The following is a 21709-nucleotide window of genomic DNA, read 5'->3' on the forward strand; positions in this document are numbered from 1 at the left end:
GGAATAACCAAGCCACAATTTATTATCCATTTGTGAGGGATTATAATTCTTTTGAGGCTTTTCCTGGCAAACTCCCCAGATTCTTCTTGTTGCATTTCTAGTTTATGAATCAAGCCTTTCATTTATTTATTTATTCAACAAGTATTTCTTTCCTTAGCAACCAGTCTAGCATGGCTTTATCCTAGGCACTTACAAGGTTATAAGGGCAATCCATTCCCAATCCTACAAGAGTTTGCAGTGTATTTCGGATGACAAGAGAGAAAGAAAGAGAAAAGAAAAAAGGAAGGAAGGGAGAGAGAGAGAGAGGGAGGAGAAATAAAAAATACATTTAAAGTAACTAAAATACATGTGATTGTAAATTCAAAAAGAAATATGTGAAATCCATGAAAAGAAAACTACAAAACATTATTGTGGGACATGAGAAAAGGCTTGTAAAATGGAGAGACTTACTGGGTTCCTGGGTGAGAAGAATCAGTATGGAATGGTATCAAATATGCTGAAATTAACCTAAAATTTAATTTATTTTAATAAATACTCCAACTCAAATTTTTAGAACTTGACAAGTCAATTATAAAATCTACTAGGAAAGATATCTATGAGCCAAAAAAAATTTTTTTGAAAGAGAATAGCCAGCAATCCCACTTCCAGGTATATATTCAAAAGGACTGACATCAGTATTTCGAAAAGATGTCTGCACTCCCGTGTTCACTGCAGCACTATTCACAATAGCCAAGATATGGAATCAACCTAAGTGTCCATCAGTAGGAATGGATAAAGAAAATGTGGTATATATACACAATGGAATACTATTCAGCCTTAAAAAAAGAAAGAAATCTTGTCATTTGCAGCACGGATAAACCTGGATGGAGGACATTATGCAAGTGAAATAAGCCAGGCACAAAGAGACAAATACTATGTGATCTCACTTTTATGTGGAATCTGAAAAAGTGGATCTCATAGAAGCAGAGAGTACAGTTTCCAGGGATCCGGGGTAGAATGTCTGATGGGGACAGGGAGATGTTGACCAAAGGGTACAAAGTTTTATTCAGGAGGAATAAGTTTTCGAGATGTATTGCGCAGCTCAGTGACCATTGCTAATAATAATGTATTGTATATTTCAAAATTGCAAAAATATATATACTTTAAATGTTATCATTACAAAAAAGTATATGAGGTGATGGATAAGCTTGACATAATCATTCCATAATGTATACAAATATTAAAACACCACATAGTGCCCCACGAATATATACAATTATTGTCAATTAAAAATAAAAATTTAAATTAGAAAAACAGGAAAAAAATGGCAAAGGGTAAGTGAAAAATTTGCCCTAACAGATATCAAAATACCTTGTAAACCTATAATGATTAAAGCAATGCAGAAACTGCTTTAAAAAAGACTGAAAAAAGAATAGAAAGTCTGTTTAAAAACAATTGGAAGTTAGTGTTAACTTTTAATAAGGAGTTTTCATGTGCTGGACACCAATATAATTTTTGATGATAGAATATGGTGATTTTTTTCAGTTTTCAATTTTTAATTTTTGTGGATAAGACATAGGTGTATATATTTGTGGGGTACACGGATACTTCTTTTTTTTTGAGATAGTTTCACTCTTGTCACTCAGGCTGGAGTGCAGTGGTGCGATCTTGGCTTACTGCAACCTCCACCTCCCAGGTTCAAGCGATTCTCCTGCCTCAGCCTCCCGAATAGCTGGGATAACAGGTGCCTGCCACCATGCCAAGCTAATTTTTATGTTTTTACTAGAGACAGGGTTTCACCATGTTGGCCAGGCTGGTCTCGAACTCCTGACCTCAGGTGATCCACCTGCCTCAGCCTGCCAAAGTGCTGGGATTACAGGCATGAGCCACCCCACCTGGCTGAGATACTTTTATATAGTATTCAATGTGTAATAATCACATCAGAGTAAATGGGGAGAATATGGTGATTTTAAAAAATATATTTTGGAACAAAAAATTATAATTATATGCTGCTACAAACTCCTTCCATTTTCACCTACTTATTTATGTGAATAAGGTTTCTTAGCATTTACAACTATTAAAAAATTAAAAATATAAATTAATATTGAACCTGTCTCATTCTTGCAGTGTAAGCTTCATTCATAAGAGTGAATAAATTAAATTTAGCTCCATCTGTCATTGAGAACAATGCAATTTTGTTTATGTTTAAGAATTACAAATTTGAGGCTGGGCACAGTGGCTCACACCTGTAATCCCAGCACTTTGGGAGGCTGAGGCAGGAGGATTGCTTGAGCCCAGGAGTTTGAGACCAGCGTGGGTGACATACTGAGACCTCATCTCTAAAAAAATTTTTTTTTAAAGTTAGATGTGGTGGTGTACGCCTGTCGTCCCAGCTACTCGGGAGGCTAAGGTGGTAGAATCACATGAACCCAGGAGTTCAAGGCTGCAATGAACTATGATTGCACCACTGCACTCCAGCCTGGGTGACAGAGCAAGACCGTATCCCTTTAAAAAAAAAAAAAAAAAGTGGGAATACTACTACTACTTCTCCCAGAGAGTTGTTGCCAGGGTTAAAGGAAATATGAGATACACACAAAGAAAATGCTTAGAATAAGGCTGGAGATATAGTAAGTGCTATGCATGGAATTGCTATTACTTTTAAGAAATGGTATGCCACACCTAAGAATGTCAGAGATGACATACGAATGAGGCACCTCTGATATGTGATTTACTACATAATCAGCTTAAATACTCATAATGGTCATACTATATGTTACTGTTCATTCAACAAATATTAACTTGTCACTTGCTGGTTTGTACTTTTCTGTGTGATGCATCTTCTTTTAAAAATGTTTTATACTTTTTATTTCCACAAAAATAAAACTTAATTTCTCTAATTTCTTAATGTATAAGGGTTTATAAAAAATGAATCAAAATTTAATACCTTCCATTTTGGATTTCATGCCAAAAATAAAATTACATTTTGCTAGGTATCCAAATTACGTCTTATGAACTCCTATAATGTTTTATAAAGACAAAAACAAATTTTTAAAGGTTGAAAAAAGCTGAGCATAATGGAACATGCCTGTACTCTCAGCTACTTGGGAAGCTGAGGCAGGAGGGTTGCTTAGCCCAGGGATTTGAGACCAGCCTGGGCAACGTGGCAAGACCTAGTGGCTTTTTCTTTCTTTTTTTTTTTTGAGACAGAGTTACACTCTTGTTGCCCAGGCTGGAGTGCAATGGCGCGATCTTGGCTCACCACAACCTCCGCTTCCTGGGTTCAAGCAATTCTCCTGCCTCAGCCTCCTGAGTAGCTGGGATTACAGGCATGCACCACCACGCCTGGCTAATTTGTATTTTTTGTAGAAACGGAGTTTCTTCATGTCGGTTGTTCTCGAACTCCTGACCTCAGGTAATCCGCCCGCCTCAGCCTCCCAAAGTGCTGAGATTACAGGCATGAGCCACCGCACCCAGCTAAATTTTCTTTTTTAAGTGTTGAAAAACTTTGGGAGAGACTGGCTTGCACAATAAAATTACTAAAATGTTGTCTAAATGTATGCAATTGGCAAAATACCTGCATTAAACTTTTCCAGTTGGACTATAGTACTTGTAAGTGGCAGTTATAACCATTTAAAAATTATTGAATAACCACATACGAACTTTTTTTTCAACTGAATATAATTTAGCTACAGGGTTGGTCAACTTCATGGTAGGTAACAATGGATTCATACTAACTTTTTCAAGTGCCTAGATTTCTAGTCAACACATTGCAAGTAGTAATGCACTGGTTTTCACCATAGCAATATACTAAGCAATGGACTAAAAATTTAGCCAATGCTTTCTAATCTGTATCATTTAATGAATTTTATAAAGTATTTAACTCACTTAACAATAATTAGTTCTGCTTTTGATCTTAAATAATTAATGGAATCTCAATTATTCTTGGATAAAGGCAGGCAAGCAGGAGGCAGAGAACAGTAATTTTTAAACTTGTTTAGGTTTGAGGCATCACAAGAGAATCTGAAAAATTATGAACTCTCTTCAAAAAGCTGCACATTCCTACAATACTTTGTACACAATTTGAGGGATCTAAGTGCTGTTTCTCAAAGTATCATCCATAGACCATCTGCTTCCAAATTTCTTGAAGTTCTAGTTAAAAGTTCAGATTCCTGAGCACCACTGCAGATTTACCAGATTGGCCCAGAAATAGGATTTTTAAGTGTCCACAGATGAGATTATTTTAAGATAGACTGTATTTTTTTTATCAAAGAAGAACACACAAACAGCATATTCATGTGTAACATTTTAAAAGTCAAATAGTACTAAAAAGATTGTAATTAAAAAAAAAAACAAAAACAGGCTGGGTGCAGTAGCTCATGCCTGTAATCCCGAGGCGGGAGGATCGCTTGAACCAGGAGTTTGAGAACAGCTAGGGCAATATAGTGAGACCCTATTTTTACCAAAAAATTTTAAAAATTAGCAGGGTGTGGTGGTACATGCCTGTGGTTCCAGCTACTTGGAAGGCGGAGGTGGGAGGATCGCTTGAGCCCAGGAGGTCAAGGCTACAGTGAGGCATGATTGCACCATTTTACTCCATTCTAAGAGATAGAGCAAGACCCTGTCTCAAAAACAAAGCAAAAAAACAACAGTCTCTTACTGCACTCTTTCCCACACCCAGTCCCAGCCCTACAGGTTACCACGCTCAACTTTTCTAGCTAATTTCACTGATATTTTACTTTATATCTTTAAAAGTTTACATGCTCATGTCACTATGTCTTGACTAGCCAATTTTAGTCCTTGTCCATTGACTTCCCACCATGGTGAATAAACACTAGGATCTTACTACCCTATGCTAACTTTACTTTCTTTCCCCCATGTCCCAGTATAGTTGTATATAACTTTTTGTTAAATCAAGTCAACATTAATTATTAAGACAATATATTGCTCAGAGCCAGATAATGCATTACAACCTCTTTTCCTGCATAGCTTTCATTTTTTTCTGAAGTTAGTAACTGCCACATTGCATCATTTGGTTTTCCATTTACCTATTGTTAATTTTTTCCCAGTGTTCCAGTGTCTTTGCATATGCTTATCATTGACATTTTATTTTATTTTATTTTATTTTATTTTATTTTATTTTATTTTATTTTATTTTATTTTATTTTATTTTATTTTATTTTATTTTATTTTTGAGAGAGAGTCACACTCTGTTGCCAGGCTGGAGTGCAGTGGCAGTATTTCCGCTCACTGCAACCTTGCCTCCCAAGTTCAAGCAATTCTCCTGTCTCAGCCTCCAGAGTAGCTGGGACTACAGGCATGTGCCAGAGCACCCAGCTAATATTTTTCTTTTTGGTAGAGACAGGGTTTCACCATGTTGGCCAGGCTGGTCTTGAACTCCTGACCTCAAGTGATCTGCCTGCCTCGGCCTCCCAAAGTGCTGGGATGACAGGCGTGAGCCATCACGCCCAGCCGACAATGATATTTTTTATGCCCAAACATTTAATTTCCATTTTTCTGAGCTATTCCTGGTGGTTTCTTCCCTCTCCCTCCTCTCTGGCCTGATTGTTTTGTTTTGTTTTTCTTTGAGATGGAGTCTCGCTAGGTCACCCAAGCTGGAGTGCAGTGGTGCAATCTCAACTCATTGCAACCTCTGCCTCCCGGTTCAAGTGATTCTCTGGCTAATTTTTGTATTTTTAGTAGAGACGGGGTTTCACCATGTTGGCCAGACTGGTCTCAAATTCCTGACCTCAAGTAATCCACCTGCCCCAGGTTCCCAAAGTGCAGGGATTACAGGCGTGAGCCACCACACCCAGCCCTGGCCTGACCATGTTTTAGAGATCCTGGGACATCCCTTCCTACAACCTTAGGAATTTTCTTGTTGCTTTTCTTCATTGCATCTTCTCTCCCGTATCTTCTATTTTCTTGTTTTACTTCCCTATTTTGCTAACCAGCTTCGTAAGAAAGGTGCACAGATGATGTAATGTTTAAGACATGTTTCATACATCTGAAAATGTTTAAGACCTCTATGACTTGATTTATAGTTTACTTTGATAAAGGACTCTAGGCTAAAACGTTTTCCCTCTGAATTTTTTAGGTTGCAGTCCATTATCTTCAATCATCAAGGGTGGCTGGTGATAACTCTAACATTTTTCTGAGTCCTGTTCCATTTTTTCTTTGTGATCAGCTTTTTCTCTCTGGAAGATTCTAGAATTATTTTCCTTATCCAAGATGTTCTGAAATTTGATGATGATGTGCCCTGAAATTGTTTTGTTTTTAAATTGTTCTGGGTGGGCCCTATTGTGTCCGGAATTGGTGGGTTCTTGGTCTCACTGACTTCCAGAATGAAGCCGCGGACCCTCGCGGTGAGTGTTACAGCTCTTAAGGTGGCACGTCTGGAGTTGTTCGTTCCTTCTGATGTTCAGATGTATTCGGAGTTTCTTCCTTCTGGTGGGTTCGTGGTCTCGTTGGCTCTTAAGGCGGCGCGTCTGAAGTTGTTCATTCCTCCCGGTGGGCTCGTGGTCTTGCTGGCTTCAGGAGTGAAGCTGCAGATCTTCGCTGTGAGTGTTACAGCTCATAAAAGCAGTGTGGACCCAAAGAGTGAGCAGTAGCAAGATTTATTGCAAAGAGCGAAAGAACAAAGCTTCCACAGTGTGGAAGGGGGACCCGAGCGGGTTGCCACTGCTGGCTCGGGCAGCCTGCTTTTATTCTCTTATCTGGCCCCACCCACGTCCTGCTGATTGGTAGAGCCGAGTGGTCTGTTTTGACAGGGCGCTGACTGGTGCGTTTACAATCCCTGAGCTAGACATAAAGGTTCTCCACGTCCCCATCAGATCAGTTAGATACAGAGTATCGACATAAAGGTTCTCCAAGGCCCCACCAGAGCAGCTAGATACAGAGTGTCAATTGGTGCACTCCCAAACCTCGAGCTAGACACAGGGTGCTGATTGGTGTGTTTACAAACCTTGAGCTAGATACAGAGTGCCGATTGGTGTATTTACAATCCCTGAGCTAGACATAAAGGTTTTCCAAGGCCCCACCAGAGCAGCTACAGAGTGTCGATTGGTGCATTCACCAACCCTGAGCTAGACACAGGGTGCTGATTGGTGTATTTACAGTCCCTGAGCTAGACATAAAGGTTCTCCACATCTCCACCAGACTCAGGAGCCCAGCTGGCTTCACCCAGTGGATCCTGCACCGGGGCTGCAGATGGAGCTGCCTGCCAGTCCTGCACCATGTGCTCACACTCCTCAGCCCTTGGGTGGTCTATGGGACTGGTAGCCGTGGAGCAGGGGGTGGCGCTCGTCAGGGAGACTCAGGCCGCACAGGAGCCCATGGAGGGGGTGGGAGGCTCAGGCATGGTGGGCTGCAGGTCCCGAGCCCTGCCCCACGGGAAGGCAGCTAAGGTCCAGTGAGAAATCGAGCTCAGCGCCGGTGGGCTGGCACTGCTGGGGGACCCAGTACACCCTCTGCAGCTGCTGGCCCAGGTGCTAAGTCCCTCATTGCCCGGGGCTGGCAGGGCCTGCCGGCTGCTCCGAGTGTGGGGGTCCGCCAAGCCCACGCCCACCCGGAACGCCTGCTGGCCGGCAAGTGCGGCACGCAGCCCCGGTTCCCGCTCGCGACTCTCCCTCCACACCTCCCTGCAAGCTGAGGGAGCTGGCTTCCGCCTTGGCCAGCCCAGAAAGGGGCTCCCACAGTGCAGCGGTGGGCTGAAGGGCTCCTCAAGTGCTGCCAAAGTGGGAGCCCAGGAAGAGGAGGCACCAAGAGCAAGTGAGGGCTGTGAGGACTGCCAGCACGCTGTCACCTCTCACCTCTCACTATCAATATGAGGACCTCTATCCTTCAGTTCTGGGAAATATTCTTCTATTATTTCTCTGATGATTTGTTCCCCCTCTGTTTTCTCTGATCTTTCTGAAACTCCTATTTTATTCACATCACTGTATATTTAATTTTCAGAGCTCTTTCTTGCTTTCTTTTTTCATGGCTTCCAATTTGTTTTATAGACATATCTTTTTGTCTCTTTGACATTAATCAATTATAGGGTTTTTTTTTTTCTTGAGATGGAGTTTTGCTTTGTTGCCCAGGCTGCAGTGCAGTGGTATGATCTCAGCTCACTGCAAGCTTCAAGCAATACTTGTGCCTCAGCCTCCTGAGTAGCTGGGATTATAGACACATGCCACCACTCCTGGCTAATTTTTGTATTTTTCATAGAGATGGGGCTTCACCATGTTGGCCAGGCTGGTCTCGAACTCCTGGCCTCAAGCGATCCCCCCCATCTCAGCTTCCCAAAGTGCTGAGATTACAGGTGTTAGCCACCATGCCTGGCCTATTACAGTTTTTTTTGAAGTTGCCTTCTCCTTGCATGGTCCCCACTCCTCCAGGTCCCTCTTAGTTCTAAGTGTGTGTTTTCCTTACCATTTTGGAGGCATTCATCAAATGTTTAGTGATTCTTGGATTACCCTTCATATTTAAGAATGACACCCCAAACACTCGATTTGAAGTTCTCTGAATGGAGTACTGATTTATGAAGTTCACGAATAGATGCTCCAGCAGTGAACCATCTCTTCACTGGACTTTCCCAACTGTAAATGTCTGGAGAGCTTTTGTCTGCTGCCATTCCACTTCTCCAGGAGCTGAGCATTCACTTGATTCTCCTCTTTTGGTCCACTGAGGGACAGTTGTCCAGCCGTGCAGGGTAGGTGCAGAAAGGAACCTGGGGTCAGCCAGGCGTGGTGGCTCATGCCTGTAGTACCAGCACTTTGGGAGGCCGAGGCAGGTGGATTACCTGAGGTCAGGACTTCAAGACCAGCCTGGCCAACATGGTGAAACCCCACCTCTACTAAAAATACAGAAATTAGCTGGGTGTGGTGGTGTACACCTGTAGTCCCAGTTAATTGGGAGGCTGAAGCAGGAGAATCACTTGAATCCAGGAGGCAGAGGTTGTGGTGAGCCAAGATGGCACCAACGTATTCCAGCCTGGGCAACAGAGCAAAACTCCGTTCTAAAAAACAAAACCCACAAAACCTGGGGTCTATTTACATGTAGACTTTCAAACATCTCCCATGTTTTGAGCCTACACACCTGACCTATCCTCTAGTGACACCTCCTATATCCCAAATGTTGACACTTTAAGGATCTCTGAGGTCAACTGGCCCCTATCTTTACACTTAGGTTTTGACCTCTTCCTCTCTGCTAAGTTAATTACTACTTCTTCACCCACTTTCCATCTTCCAAACATGTCTTTGTCCAAATACTTGTTGAAATCTCTAATTCTAATTGTCTCTCTCTTTGTCTTTATTATTGTAGATTAATGTGTTTTTATTCCTCTACTGTCATTTTAGTGGGCTTTGAAGAAGTGAGAGGTGGGGAAGGGAATGCTTGTGGTGAAATTACAATCTGTAAATGGAATTCCTAAGTAATTCTTGTGCAATACACGCTTGAGGGTCACTGGCTAGAATACAGTGGGTGCTGGAATACTGGCTATTGACTAAATATGTCATGAACTAGATGAATTTAGAAAGAATTAAATATTTAAAAGCAGCAAAAATGGTATTTGTTAAACTACTGACCTAAGGAGTCTCATCAGATCCCAAAATGAAAATCCCTGCCAAATAAATAAATAACAAGAAAGAAAAAGAAGGAAGAAGGAAAGGTCCTAAGTATGTTAACTGTACCTATTTCTGTCTATCCAGGTTGTGGAATAGATGCCTTATTATATTCATCTTTGTACTTGTCTGCATTTCCTAAATTTTATGCAGTGTGCATGACTGCATGTACGGGAGTTTCTGTACCTCTCTCAACACCTCACCTCTGGAGGTAAAATAAAGTCCATAGAGTCTGAAACATATACATTAATTGAACAAGCTTTTATTGAGTGCCTAAGCCAAAGTTAAATACCACAGAAGCATTAAGAAATAGGTAAATATTTTCTCGCTTTTTTTTTTTTTGAGACAGGTTGTCACTCTGTTACCCAGGCTGGAGTGCACTGGCGCAAACTCAGCTAACTGCAACCTCAACCTCCTGGGCTCAATTGATCCACACCACCATGTCTGGCTACTTTTTGTATTTTTTTCGTAGAGACGGAGTTTTGCCATGTTGCCCAGGCTGGTCTTGAACTCCTGGTCTCAAGTGATCCACCTGCCTTGGCCTCCCAAAGTGCTGGGATTATGGGATTACAGGCATGAGCCACTGCACCTGGCAGCTAACTATTTTCTGAATCATAACCTGAAAAGCTACTTAAAAAAAAAGTTTGGGTTGGGAGAAGAAAGTGTCTTGGGAGGAATTTTTTAAAACTGAGAAGGCATGGAATCATATGAGCATTTTTACATTTGTTTTAAAAAGTGTATTCAGGGCCGGGTGCAGTGGCTCATGCCTGTAATCTCAGCACTTTGGGAGGTCCGGGGGGGCAGATCACCTGAGGTCAGGAGTTCAAGACCAGGCTGATCATGGAGAAACCCTGTCTCTACTAAAAATACAAAAATCAGCCAGGCATGGTAGCACATGCCTGTAATCCCAGCTACTCGAGAGGTTGAGGCAGGAAAATTGCTTGAACCTAGGAGGCAGAGGTTGCAGTGAGCCAAGATCACACCACTGCACTCCAGCCTGGGTGACAGAGCGAGACTCCATCTAAAAAAAAAAAAATATTCAGTGACTAATATCTCACAGAATCTATGGATGGAGTTAGGGATGCAAAAATCCAAAAATCCCCCATCTCATCCCTTAAGAAAGATCCATGGTCATGATGTAGTAGGTGCCTGAAAAATACTCAGGAAAAATACAGCTGTCTGCATTTTGTAATTTATAAATTAATTTATATGCAGCCAATTCTCATGGTTGTTTGGCCAACAGTCATTTTCCCCACTCCCCCTTCTCTTTTTGAGGGACTTGGTTTTGTTCTGGTGAGTACCACTCCACTGGGTGACTCAGGGAATAGTCTCATTAGTCAAAGATAATCATAATAACACCACATCCCCCTTGCCAGTGATTAGATGCTGCAGAGCTTCTGAGAAAATGAAACACACAGGGAGAGACCAGCCCCATCTCCTGCTGAATATAGTTGCACCTGCACATAGTCCCCAGAAGTGTGGGGCCATCTTGGTGCCAGCCTGAGGAAGAATTTAACACATAGAGGAGAGCAGAGCCAAGGGAATCCCAGAGAAGCAGGGGTGGCTCTAGTATACCATGACTGGCCCCTGTCCTACCTTTAGACCTAACATTTTATGAGGTGAAATATCCTTTTATTGTTTAAGCCAATTTGGGCTGGAGTTTCCATTACTTGAAGTAAAAGGCAATAACTGATATAGTCTGCTTTGTCTCAAGAAGGGGATTTGGTATAAGAGGGAGAAGAGAGAAGGCAGATAGTATTACATGTTAGGTGATTCAGAAAGGCAAAATTCACATTTAGAGTAGGAGACCCAATATGGTGATACTGAAGCAAAAGGGCTTAAGCAAAAGGGGTTAAACCAGGTAATCAAAAACAAAAGTCTAAGTCCCCTATACGATCAGTTTCCTAATGGGGACTTACAACTGAACAGCAATGATCTCTTCCTCCTCCCAAAATAAATAAATGGAAAAAGTTAAGAAAGTCTTCCTCATCTAGCAATTTCCATGGCAAATTCTTTTGTGAGGGTCTAGAGCTTACCATGGTGCAGGGATTGCAAACTCCATTCATTTATTGACTCATTCATTCATTCAGCCAACAAATACATATCTGAGGAGATACCATGTGCCAGGCATATTAGTCAACAAGTCAGACATAGTCTCTGACCTAAAGGAGTATATATGTTTAGTGTGGGACAAAGGTGTTATAAATTTAGTGTGGGACAAAGGTGTTATACATTTATTTATTGGTTAATTACAAATTATGGTAAGTGCTTTAAAGAAATAGAAAAGGGTGCTATAACAGAAACACTGGGGGCAAGGTGGGGGCTTTTAATTAAGAACATAGATTGAGGGAATCAGCCAGTCAACATGTGAATAAGTGACATTAAGTTGAGACCTGAAAGATAAATGGGAGTGCTGGGTGCAGTGGCACACACCAGTAATCCCAGCACTTTGGGAGTCTGAGGCCAGTGGATTGCTTGAGCTCAGGAGTTTGAGACCAGCCTGAGCAACAAGGCAAAACCCCGTCACTACAAATACAAAAAAAATTAGCCAGGCGTGATAGTGTGTGCTTGTAGTCCCAGCTACTCAGGAGGCTGAGGTGGGAGGATCGCCAGGAAGCAGAGGTTGCAGTAGGCCAAGATCACGCTACTGCCCTCCAGCCTGGGCGACATTGTGAGACCCTGTCTCAACAACAACAACAACAACAACAACAAACACATAGGAGTTAAACAGGCAGAACTGTGGGATGGGGGTGGGAGCACTCCTGACAGAGGAGGCTTGGTTGAAGAAATGAAAGCACACCAATGTGGCTAGAAGACACCAAGGGTAAGGTCGGGGGTGGGTGATGTGAGATGAATTTGGAGAGGAAGGCAGGGACCTAAACCTCTCTTGGCAATGCTAAGAATTTTGGATTTTACTAAGCATGATGAGAAGCCACTAAAAACTTTTAATCGAAGAAGGGACATGAAAAAAGTTACATTTTTAAGTGATCCCTACAGCAGCTGCACTAGAGTAGATAGGAGTTGGGCAAGAAAGTAACCAATTACTACTGCCAAAGTCCAAGAGATAAACGGGGCTTGGACTAGGGTGGTGGCAATGAATAGAGAAATAAATGGATGAGAAATATTTTGGATGCTGAGATAAACAGAAGGATTAAGGATGCTTCCTAAATTTCAGTTTAAACAAATGTGTAGAAGGAAGGTGCCATTTACTGGGATAGGGAAGATGGCAAAGGAAGCAGGATTTGGAACAAGCAAAGATAGAGTTCAGTGTGTGATGCTTTTAAGATATCCAAGTGGAGATATCAAGTAGGTAGCTGGTTGTAAAATTCTGAAGAGAGGTCGGGATCAAAGGTAAAAATTAGGTGTCATCGACAGATAGACGGCATTTAAAGTCACAGGGATGGATGAGTTTATCTAGGGAACTTAAGAATACAAATGAGAAGAATAGAAGTGAGAGAAGAGAAGCCCGAGGAATTTCATACTTTAAAGGATAAGAAAGGCTGGGTACAGTGGCTCATGCCTGCAGTATCCCGGCACTTTGGGAGGGCGAGGCAGGAGGATCGCTTGAGCCTAGCAGTTCTAGACTGCTAATGGTGAGATATCATCTCTAAAAAAAAAAAAAACATTAAAAAATTAGCTGGGTGTGGTGGTAAGTGCCGGTGGTCCCAGCTACTCAGGAGGCTGAGGCAGGAGGAATGCTTGAACTTAGTAGGTCGAGGCTGCAGTGAGCTGTGTTTGTGCCACTGCACTCTAGCCTGGGCAACAAAGTGATATCCTGTCTCTGAATAAATAAAGGATGGGAAAGGAAGACCCACTAGTGGAGACTGAGTAGCCAACAAGTTTACTTAAAACTAGAAGAGGTCTGCAATATGAAAGATGAAAGTTTCCAAAAGGAGAAATGGTCAGTTGAATTGATTGCAGAGAAGAGAAAAATGTCACTTGATTTCAGCACCATGGAGGTCACTGATTGCCACTGTAAGATTGTCAGGTGGATGGAGTTCTGCAAATACCAGAAGAATCAATTTATAGGATTCATTAGATTCAATGTTAGATTTTGAGGTTTTCTTCCCTGAGAGCTTCTGCTTTTTATTTGTTGTTGTTGTTGTTTGTTTTTAAACAGGGTCTCGCTCTGCTGCAGACTGGAGTGCCACAGACTGGAGTGGCACACAAGTCTGGAGTGGCACACAGACTTGATCGTGCCACAGACTGGAGTGCAGTGGCACGATCAAGGCTCTGCAGCCTCAACTTCCCAGGCTCAGGTGATTCTCCCACTTTAGCTTCCCTAGTAGCTGGGACTACAGGCGCATGCCACCACGCCTAATTGCTTTTTAACTTTTTGTAGAGACACAGTCTCACTATGCTGCCCAGGCTGGTCTTTAACTCCTGGGCTCAAGGAATCCTCCTGCCTCGCCTCCCAGAGTGCTGGGATTACAGGTGTGAACCACTGTGCCTGGTTGGTTCTAACTGTTTATAAGGATGGTTATTTCATTATTTTTATTCTTTCTTAGACTCTCACTTTTTCCAAAAATGTAATTTCCCTTTAAAAAATATAATAAAACTCTATCTTGCAAGTCCCAAATAGGGTCCACTGGACCCATTCATAACTTAACAGGATCTTGGTGATTCTGATTTCCTCTAGCTCCAGAAATTTTGCTATATCACTATCCTAGGGATTATTTCAACATTTTTCAGCAATTCCCAACTGTACAAGACAAAAATAGTAAGGTGGGTGCTATAACAGAAACACTGGGGACAAAAGTGAAAAAAATCATCGCTATTAGATGATTCTTCCTTTATCTTATTGTAATGCCCCAAACACTGTATCATCTTTTGAGAGGGTAGAAAAAAATCTGGAGATATTATTTTTATAGTATGTGTTTTTTTTTTTTAAAGCTTTCATTGATAAATATTCAGAATTTTTCATTTTTTCCCATAACGGCAAAGCGAAGAAAATTGATAAAGAAAAATATTTCTAATAATTAGGAAAAGCAGATGTCTAATGCAAAAACATAGAGGACTCTATACTTTAAAGATGATGGTGACATTTTATTTATTTAATTTTATTTTATTTTAGAGACAGGATCTTGCTCTGTTGCCCAGACTGGAGTACAGTGGTGTGATCATAGCTTACTGCTTCCTCGAACTCCTGGGCTGAAGTGATTCTCCTGCCTCAGCCTCTTGAGTAGGTAGGACTACGGGTATATACCACCATGCCCAGCTAATTTTTTTTTACTTTTTGTGGAGAGAGCGTCTCATGCTGTTGCCCAGACTGGTCTTAATAAACTCCTGGGCTCAAGCAATCCTCCCACTTAGGCCTCCCAAAGTGCTGGGATTTATCGGTGTGAGCCATCGTGCCTGGCCTGAAACATGTAAGTGAAATCTCAGATTATGAGTCTTTAGATGATGATATCCTAGATACATTTTCTCACACTCAAGAACTGACAATTCAACAACATATACCTAAGGATAAAAAGGAAATAGGGTATTCTCATCCAGTTTGACATTTAATAGGAATTACCTACTTATTCAATATTTTGCAACGAGAACCTGAGCCATCCTAAAAAAGTGTGATATATTGTCATCTTTCATGGTGTTGTGCATCCAATATACTTCATATAGTTTGTAAGATAACAAATGATAAAGACAGATGTATATATACAAAGGTGAAGGGAAGGAAATCTATAAGGAAGAGATGAAAACATTCATTGGATTGCTAATTCTAATTGGTGTTTATAAATCTAAAAATGAAAATATTTTGCAACTAAGAAACCACAAAAATAACTACTGTCTCTTCAACAAAATGATGAGCCATCAAAGTTTTCAAAAGCACTGCTTTTTGTTTATTCAAGTGCAAGCAGCACAAAGGCAATGATAAGTTAGAATCGTTAGAGACGTATTTGAGGCCGGTGTGGTGGCTCACACCTGTAATGTCAGCACTTCGGGAGGCTGAGGCAGGTGGATCACTTGAGGTCAGGAGTTCAAGACCAGCCTGGCCAACATGGTGAAACTCTGTCTCTACTAAAAATACAAAAAGTTAGCCGGGCGTGGTGGTGGGTGCCTGTAGTACCAGGCACTCTGGATGGTTAGGCATGAGAATTGCTTACACCCAGGAGGCGGAGGTTACAGTGAGCCAACATTGCGCCACTGTACTCCAGCCTGGGTGACCGAGTGAGACTCTGTCTCAAAAAAAAAAAAAAAAAAAAATGTATTTGAAGCCTGGAATCAATATTTATGATGATTGTGTTCCTGGTTCATATATGCTAATTGATAAGTAGTCAGTTACGTTCAAAGAACACTGTCCATTTAGGGTAAATAATCCTTCAGATGCAGGAAAATATAGAATAAAAAACGGGTTTGCTATATTTAAATTAAAATTTTTTTAAAGAATTATTTTTCACTACTCCTTTATTCTTAGCTCTGTAAATGATTTGCAAAATGACTTAACAGTATGAAAAAACAGAACAGGACCATTGGTGACGAGTATTTTCTCTGGCATATTGAGAGATAAACAGATTGGCATTATTTGTCTCACATAACAAGCAATAAAGAGGACAGAAAACACGAACCTGCCTCAGCCTCTTATAGACTGGTCTATAAGAAAATAGAAATATTATCTCACCTAAAGGAGAGTATCAGGTTAGGGTAGAGGGATTGTGGCTCAATAATGCCATCAAGGACCCAGCTCGTTTCTATGTCTCTTTGCCATCTCCAGTCCTGGTTTCATCTTTAGGCTTGTAGCAAATGGCATTAGACCTAGACATATAACATCCAAAGGAAGAAAAAAACCCACCTATCTCTCTCTCTCTCTCTTTCTATTAAGAGTGAGGAAACTTTTTCCAGAATTAATCCTTTTCCTCCAGCTCCTTTCTCACTTGCCTCCTATTAGGAATAAGGGTAACAGGTATTACATAGGCTACAAACAGTATCAATGCCAGTCTAATTGCAGAAGTAGAACTAAAACAACTTACATAATATCCACTAATTGAGAACTGTCACCAGGACTAAGAATGGACCGGACTAAGTAAGTCAGCCCTTTACAACTTCCCCTTTCCCATTTTAGTGTTGTTCTGTCATCTCCAAGCATTCAGGATATTGTCTTATTCCCTGCTCCTCTTGACAGCTGCATACAAGAACAGCCAGCTGGTATATTTTCCAAGATAGGGTGAGTGGGAAGAGGTGAATAAAGGAGATGTATGGAACTGGGCGACGGACCACGTGACCAGTGTTCGAGACTGAGATTATGACAAGCCTCAGGGACCAATGGATGATGGGCAAAAGATTGGGTTTTTGTAGTGGCCTTGAATAGCCAAGAAAAAATAAATAAATAAATAAAATAAAAATAAAAAACAAGAAGACTGGGAGAGCTGGCTAGAGCTGTCTCCCAGAACTTTTTTGGCTAGGATTTTTGTATACTTTAAAAATCCAAAGGAGGAGGTGTGGCCAGAACCAGGATGAGGAAGAATGTGATGCTGAGAGGAAGCAAAGGGAGAAAGAGGGGAGAAGGGAAGCATTTTGGTTCCTTTTGTCTCCTTTAACTGAAGTCCTGGCTTTAATAGTTTTAAATACACACTCTTCCTTTATAGTTGCCTAGTCAAAACCAAAATTGAAGATGATGGTTGGAGCAGGTTATGATTTTTTAATTGCTTCTTTTGGATGATCTTGTCTATTTGGACTGGGTTGGAACTGAAAGAGTCCTAAGAAGTGAGGAACGAGGCACTATATGTCAAATTCCTCTTCCATATGCAGTTACAAAAGCTGCTAGGCTCATGAGGAACATGCAGATTTTAGTCTGGAGAATAAAGGACATTTTCTGACCAAGGATGGAGTAAGGAAAGGTGGTGAGTTGCTGGCCATAGTATGACCTGGGACTGTGTCTGAAAGTCACAACGTATAAAGCCAATACCTTCTATATAGCATCCTGACCAACACTGGCAGCCCTATGAGGTAAAGGCCTTCAGTAAACAGAAATAACAAAGTTGCAAATTAGGGTTCTGTGTACACTCAATTGTGCAAAAGGATGATTGCTCATCAGGAGAAACACTTAATCCACCATTTTAACAGTAAAAGTCTGAAGGAAACAAATGACTAAGTTTCCATTTCTACCACCTTTGTCTTACCTTTGTGAAATTTCAGCACATTATTCACAGCTAGTTCCCAACCAAGTCCAGAAACTAGCACAATTAAAAAAAGAAAATGCAAAGTAAAATAGGCCCAGCATAGGTTCTTTTGATTACTTATGTTTTTGGAAATACATTTTCCTTTTTGAGTCTCCAAGAGTCCTCCTCTCAACAAGTGTAAGAGAGCCCAGGTGAGTCACTGTTCACTACTCATGGAGAAGCCAGAAGAGGCATGGTTGGGATCTTATTAACTTTATCTCTATTTCCTATCATCAGAAAAATTCGTGAAGCCCAACGCTCTAAAACATAGATTAAGAAGTTGCTTTGAGTCTGGTAACGTGTCCTACACTGGCTGTTTAGAGCCCTGCACCACCCAGGATTAAATTCCAAAGGGGACTGGGGTGGGACAGGGCAGGAAAGTGGACTCAAACACATGAACTCCTCCCTTCCTCAAACCAAATATCTGCCGCTGATATACCTTGATTGATTGTTAAATATGTATTAGGAAAAACAATCCCTTGTTATAAAATATCTTGTTTCTAAATCTATGTAGTGAGTTCCGTGTGTGTGTGTGTGTGTGTGTGTGTGTGTGTGTGTGTTTTAAAGGGGGGGGGGCTTAACATTTCAAATGCAACTTCTTATATAACCATGGTATGGTGGTCCAAGACGCCAAACAGAACAAATGATTTGGATAAACAGTTTAAATTTTGTGAAAGCCTGGAGGAATCGAATCTGGATATGGAGGAAACGTCACAAAACCTTGGGTGCTATGTGATTCAAATCACAGCCCACCGAAGCGGCCACCGCACGTACCAAGCCCTCTCCCCTAGCATACGCCTTCTGTGAACGGGCTTTTGTACCTGAACAAAGCGAGGACCCAAGTTCAGGGGCTTTGTCTCTAAAGAACAAAGATCGGCCTAGCTGCATGCTCGCTGTGCGAAAGAACCCAGGCTCCGTGGGAACCCACGCCACTCGCGGAGCTGCACCCCGGCGGCCGCCCTCGCCCCCCGGGCCCCTTTAAGTGCCGTGCCTGCCCCCGTCCGCGTCCCCCGCATGCCCGGAGTACTGGGCCGCCCGCCTGCTCCTGCCCGCACCTCCCACCTCCCGCCTCCCGCCGGGGTTACGTGAGCCCGGGGCGGGCGGCCGCCGGGCCAATGGCCGCCGCCGGGGCCGCCGCGCTCCTCCCGCGCCGCCGCCGCCGCCGTGGGGCTGCGGGCTCCTCCCGCAGGAGATAACTGTCAGCGCGCGAGGCGGCGGCGGCGGCGGCGGGCCGGCTCAGTCATATGACCGGCAGCCGGCGGCTCCGGCGCCGAGCAGAGTTACTCAGCCGCAGCGGCCCCGCGCTCCCGCAAGGCTGGGCGGCCGCGCCGCCGCGATGGCCCCGCCACCGCGGCCGCCGCCCCCGGCTGCGCGCTGAGCCGCCGGCCCCCCGAGCGCCACGGCCGGAGCTGCGGCGGCGGCATCATGGCCCCGACCCTGCTCCAGAAGCTCTTCAACAAAAGGGGCAGCAGCGGCAGCTCCGCAGCGGCGTCTGCCCAGGGCAGGGCTCCTAAGGAAGGACCTGCCTTTAGGTGAGGGGGCGCCGAGGGGCGACTCTGGCGCGGGACCCGAGTTGGCTTCTGTGCTCGCCGGGGAGGGGACGGGTAAGGGAAAGGGAAGGGGCCGTCCAGGACGGCGCTGCCCATCGCCGGCACCTGGTCCCGGGCTTGTCGGCGTGGACGCGCCTGATCCGAGTGTGGCTCCGGACCCTCCGTGACCCTTCCTCCTGCTCTTTCTCCACAACTCAGGGTCCTTCCCCATTTCAGAGTTCTCTTGTGTTCCTTGAGGTTCCCGGGCGTGCGCTGTGCTTGGCTGTGGCGACCGGAGATTCTCCGGTTATTGGGGTGAACCTCTTCCGGGCAGAGCTGCCTGGGCGCCTCTGCGGGCCCAGCAAAGCTGTGAGCTGTCATTTTGAGGGCAGCTCCAACCTATTGTGTACGTGACAGTGTTTTGAAGTTCTGAAGGAGCAACAGTCACGAAAAAGGCATCTTTCTTCTTTCTTGCCATATATGACAAGCTCTCAAACAGATGAATGAAAGTATGTAATTTCCACATCATTTGGAAGGTTGATGCCGCATGATGTGTGGAAAGGGGGAGTAAGATGCAATTATGAAATTTCCGAGATTTCAATTGATCAAAGCTGATATGTATATTTAATAGACTTGATCTCTTGAACGCATACCTTTGAATATTGATAGCATTTATGGAGAGCTTACTACCTAAAATGCTTTATGTTGATTTCTGTCGTTTACTTTTCTGACAATGTGGTGAGGTAGGTGCTGTTATAATTCCCATTTTACAGGTGAGGAAACTTAAAGTCACAGATAACTTAGGCGGCTTGTCCAAAATCCACAGCTGTCAGTCGTAGAGCCTGTGTTTTGACCCAAGCAGTTTGACCACAGATTCCAGTCTTTAAAATCCCTATGCTATTCTGATTTCAAGGGCTAACTTTTAAAAGATGCCTTAAAATGTCCTGTATTGCCTTTGAGCATAAGTATGTTGAAAGGTTTATTTATCTTTATTTAACAATTTTTCAGCACATTTTAAAATTGAGCACCAACTCCCAATTCTGACACTCTGCTAGGTGCTTTTTGGCCAAAATGTCTTGCAAAAACGGTTCATTGTTAAACAGATCTAGACCCAGTATAATAAACCTTTTAAAAGTTTCAAGTGAAACTTGGAAATAAATTTTGCATTAAGTTTTATGTTCTAGATTTTGCTTTTCTTGAATTCCATCATTTAAAACAGTCTCTCACTGTGGTCATGTGAAAATTAAACGTGTATGTGTGCGCGCGCGTGCATGGAAGGCATATTGTGAGGACTTTAAACTCCCCAGGTTAAATTCTCGTGTTTTCTTTAGGCTAACAAGCCTTATAAGTTGAGTGGGAATTCTATGCCTTTTGTTAGGCTGAGTACTAGTGATGCCATGTACCTTCTCAGAATGGTAGAATTACTTCGGACCCAAGGTGTGTAATTTCGTCCCTTCCCTCCCTGTAACCCAGACTCCATCAAGGGTACAAAGCCTGGAGCAGAAGGGGCATGTGGTGTTACAGGTGTCTGTACTTTGGCAGCTCTTGCCAAGGACATTTAAAGCCATTTGAATGCAGGAGGAGATAGTGGCGGTTACATTGTCATTGTTTTCTGTGCTCCTTGCCTAGTTGCCCACCACCATTTCCTCTATCCACAAGTTTAACTGAGTGTATTTGAACAAAAAAAAATTGTGGCTATATTTACTGTTGTGGGCCATATTAGGGAAATTGATTCCCACTTCATGGGAACATTTTCAGTAGTGTTCTGACTTCTCATTTGTGTATAATGAGAAAATCGTGCCAAGTACTTTTTTTTTTTTTTTTTTTGACCTCATTAGGATTTTCTACAAGTATTTGAGGTCGATGTTTTTGGGGAATTTGAGGATCCCAGTTGAAAATCCTACTTGATGAGGGCCCCCTTCAATAGTGTCCCTGATAGAGGTCACCGTGGAAAAGAAAGTAAAGTAGCAGATGTGAGCAAGGATGCTGGAAGATGGGAACAAACCATCCTGTGCTCACCAGACTGACAAAGGAGACCCCCAAGCAAGTCTTTCCTTTTGCTCTTTTCACCTGGCTTAACTCTAAGATGCTGTGTAGCTGGCCTGGGAAAAGCTTCCAGGAAAATTTTTCTCTCTACCTAAAAAATTGTGAACCTGTGTTTCATTTTATCCAGATTTTGCCAAATAGGAGTTGGTATGTACTTCGGGGGGAGCAAGGTGCCTTATTGCAGGGCATTAGCTGCCCTTGGGAACTACTTTGTAGTTAAATAGAGTTTTAGAAGTGAAGGTAAAACCCTTATATTAAAAATCGAGTATTCCTAACATGAATTTGTATTCTTTAGTGCATTTAAGTACAGGATGTAACTTGTTTATCTGGAGATTGAAAATTCACTGAGGATTCAGGTAGACTTTTGGGGCAGTTTTGTAGTGTATATGGGGGAAAA

At 42.6% G+C, this 21709-nt stretch overlaps 1 protein-coding gene across 3 annotated transcripts in view; it reads left to right on the top strand.

Annotated features, from left to right (window-relative positions):
• Nucleotides 1-18930: 18930 nt before the first annotated feature.
• The window catches only part of FNIP2 (folliculin interacting protein 2), a 136824-nt gene continuing 134045 nt past the window's right edge, over nucleotides 18931-21709 (top strand). For 2 of the 3 annotated variants that reach the window (XM_055276278.2, XM_063638338.1), the window contains exon 1: nucleotides 18951-19269. In XM_055276278.2, coding sequence (XP_055132253.1) covers nucleotides 19163-19269 — 107 coding nt within the window. In that variant the 5' untranslated portion in view covers nucleotides 18951-19162. Of the gene's footprint in view, nucleotides 19270-21709 lie in introns of all 3 variants that reach the window. The other variant, XM_055276280.2, reaches the window with a different exon arrangement.

This window comes from Symphalangus syndactylus, chromosome 4, assembly GCF_028878055.3.
Source record: "Symphalangus syndactylus isolate Jambi chromosome 4, NHGRI_mSymSyn1-v2.1_pri, whole genome shotgun sequence".
NCBI lineage: Eukaryota > Metazoa > Chordata > Mammalia > Primates > Hylobatidae > Symphalangus > Symphalangus syndactylus.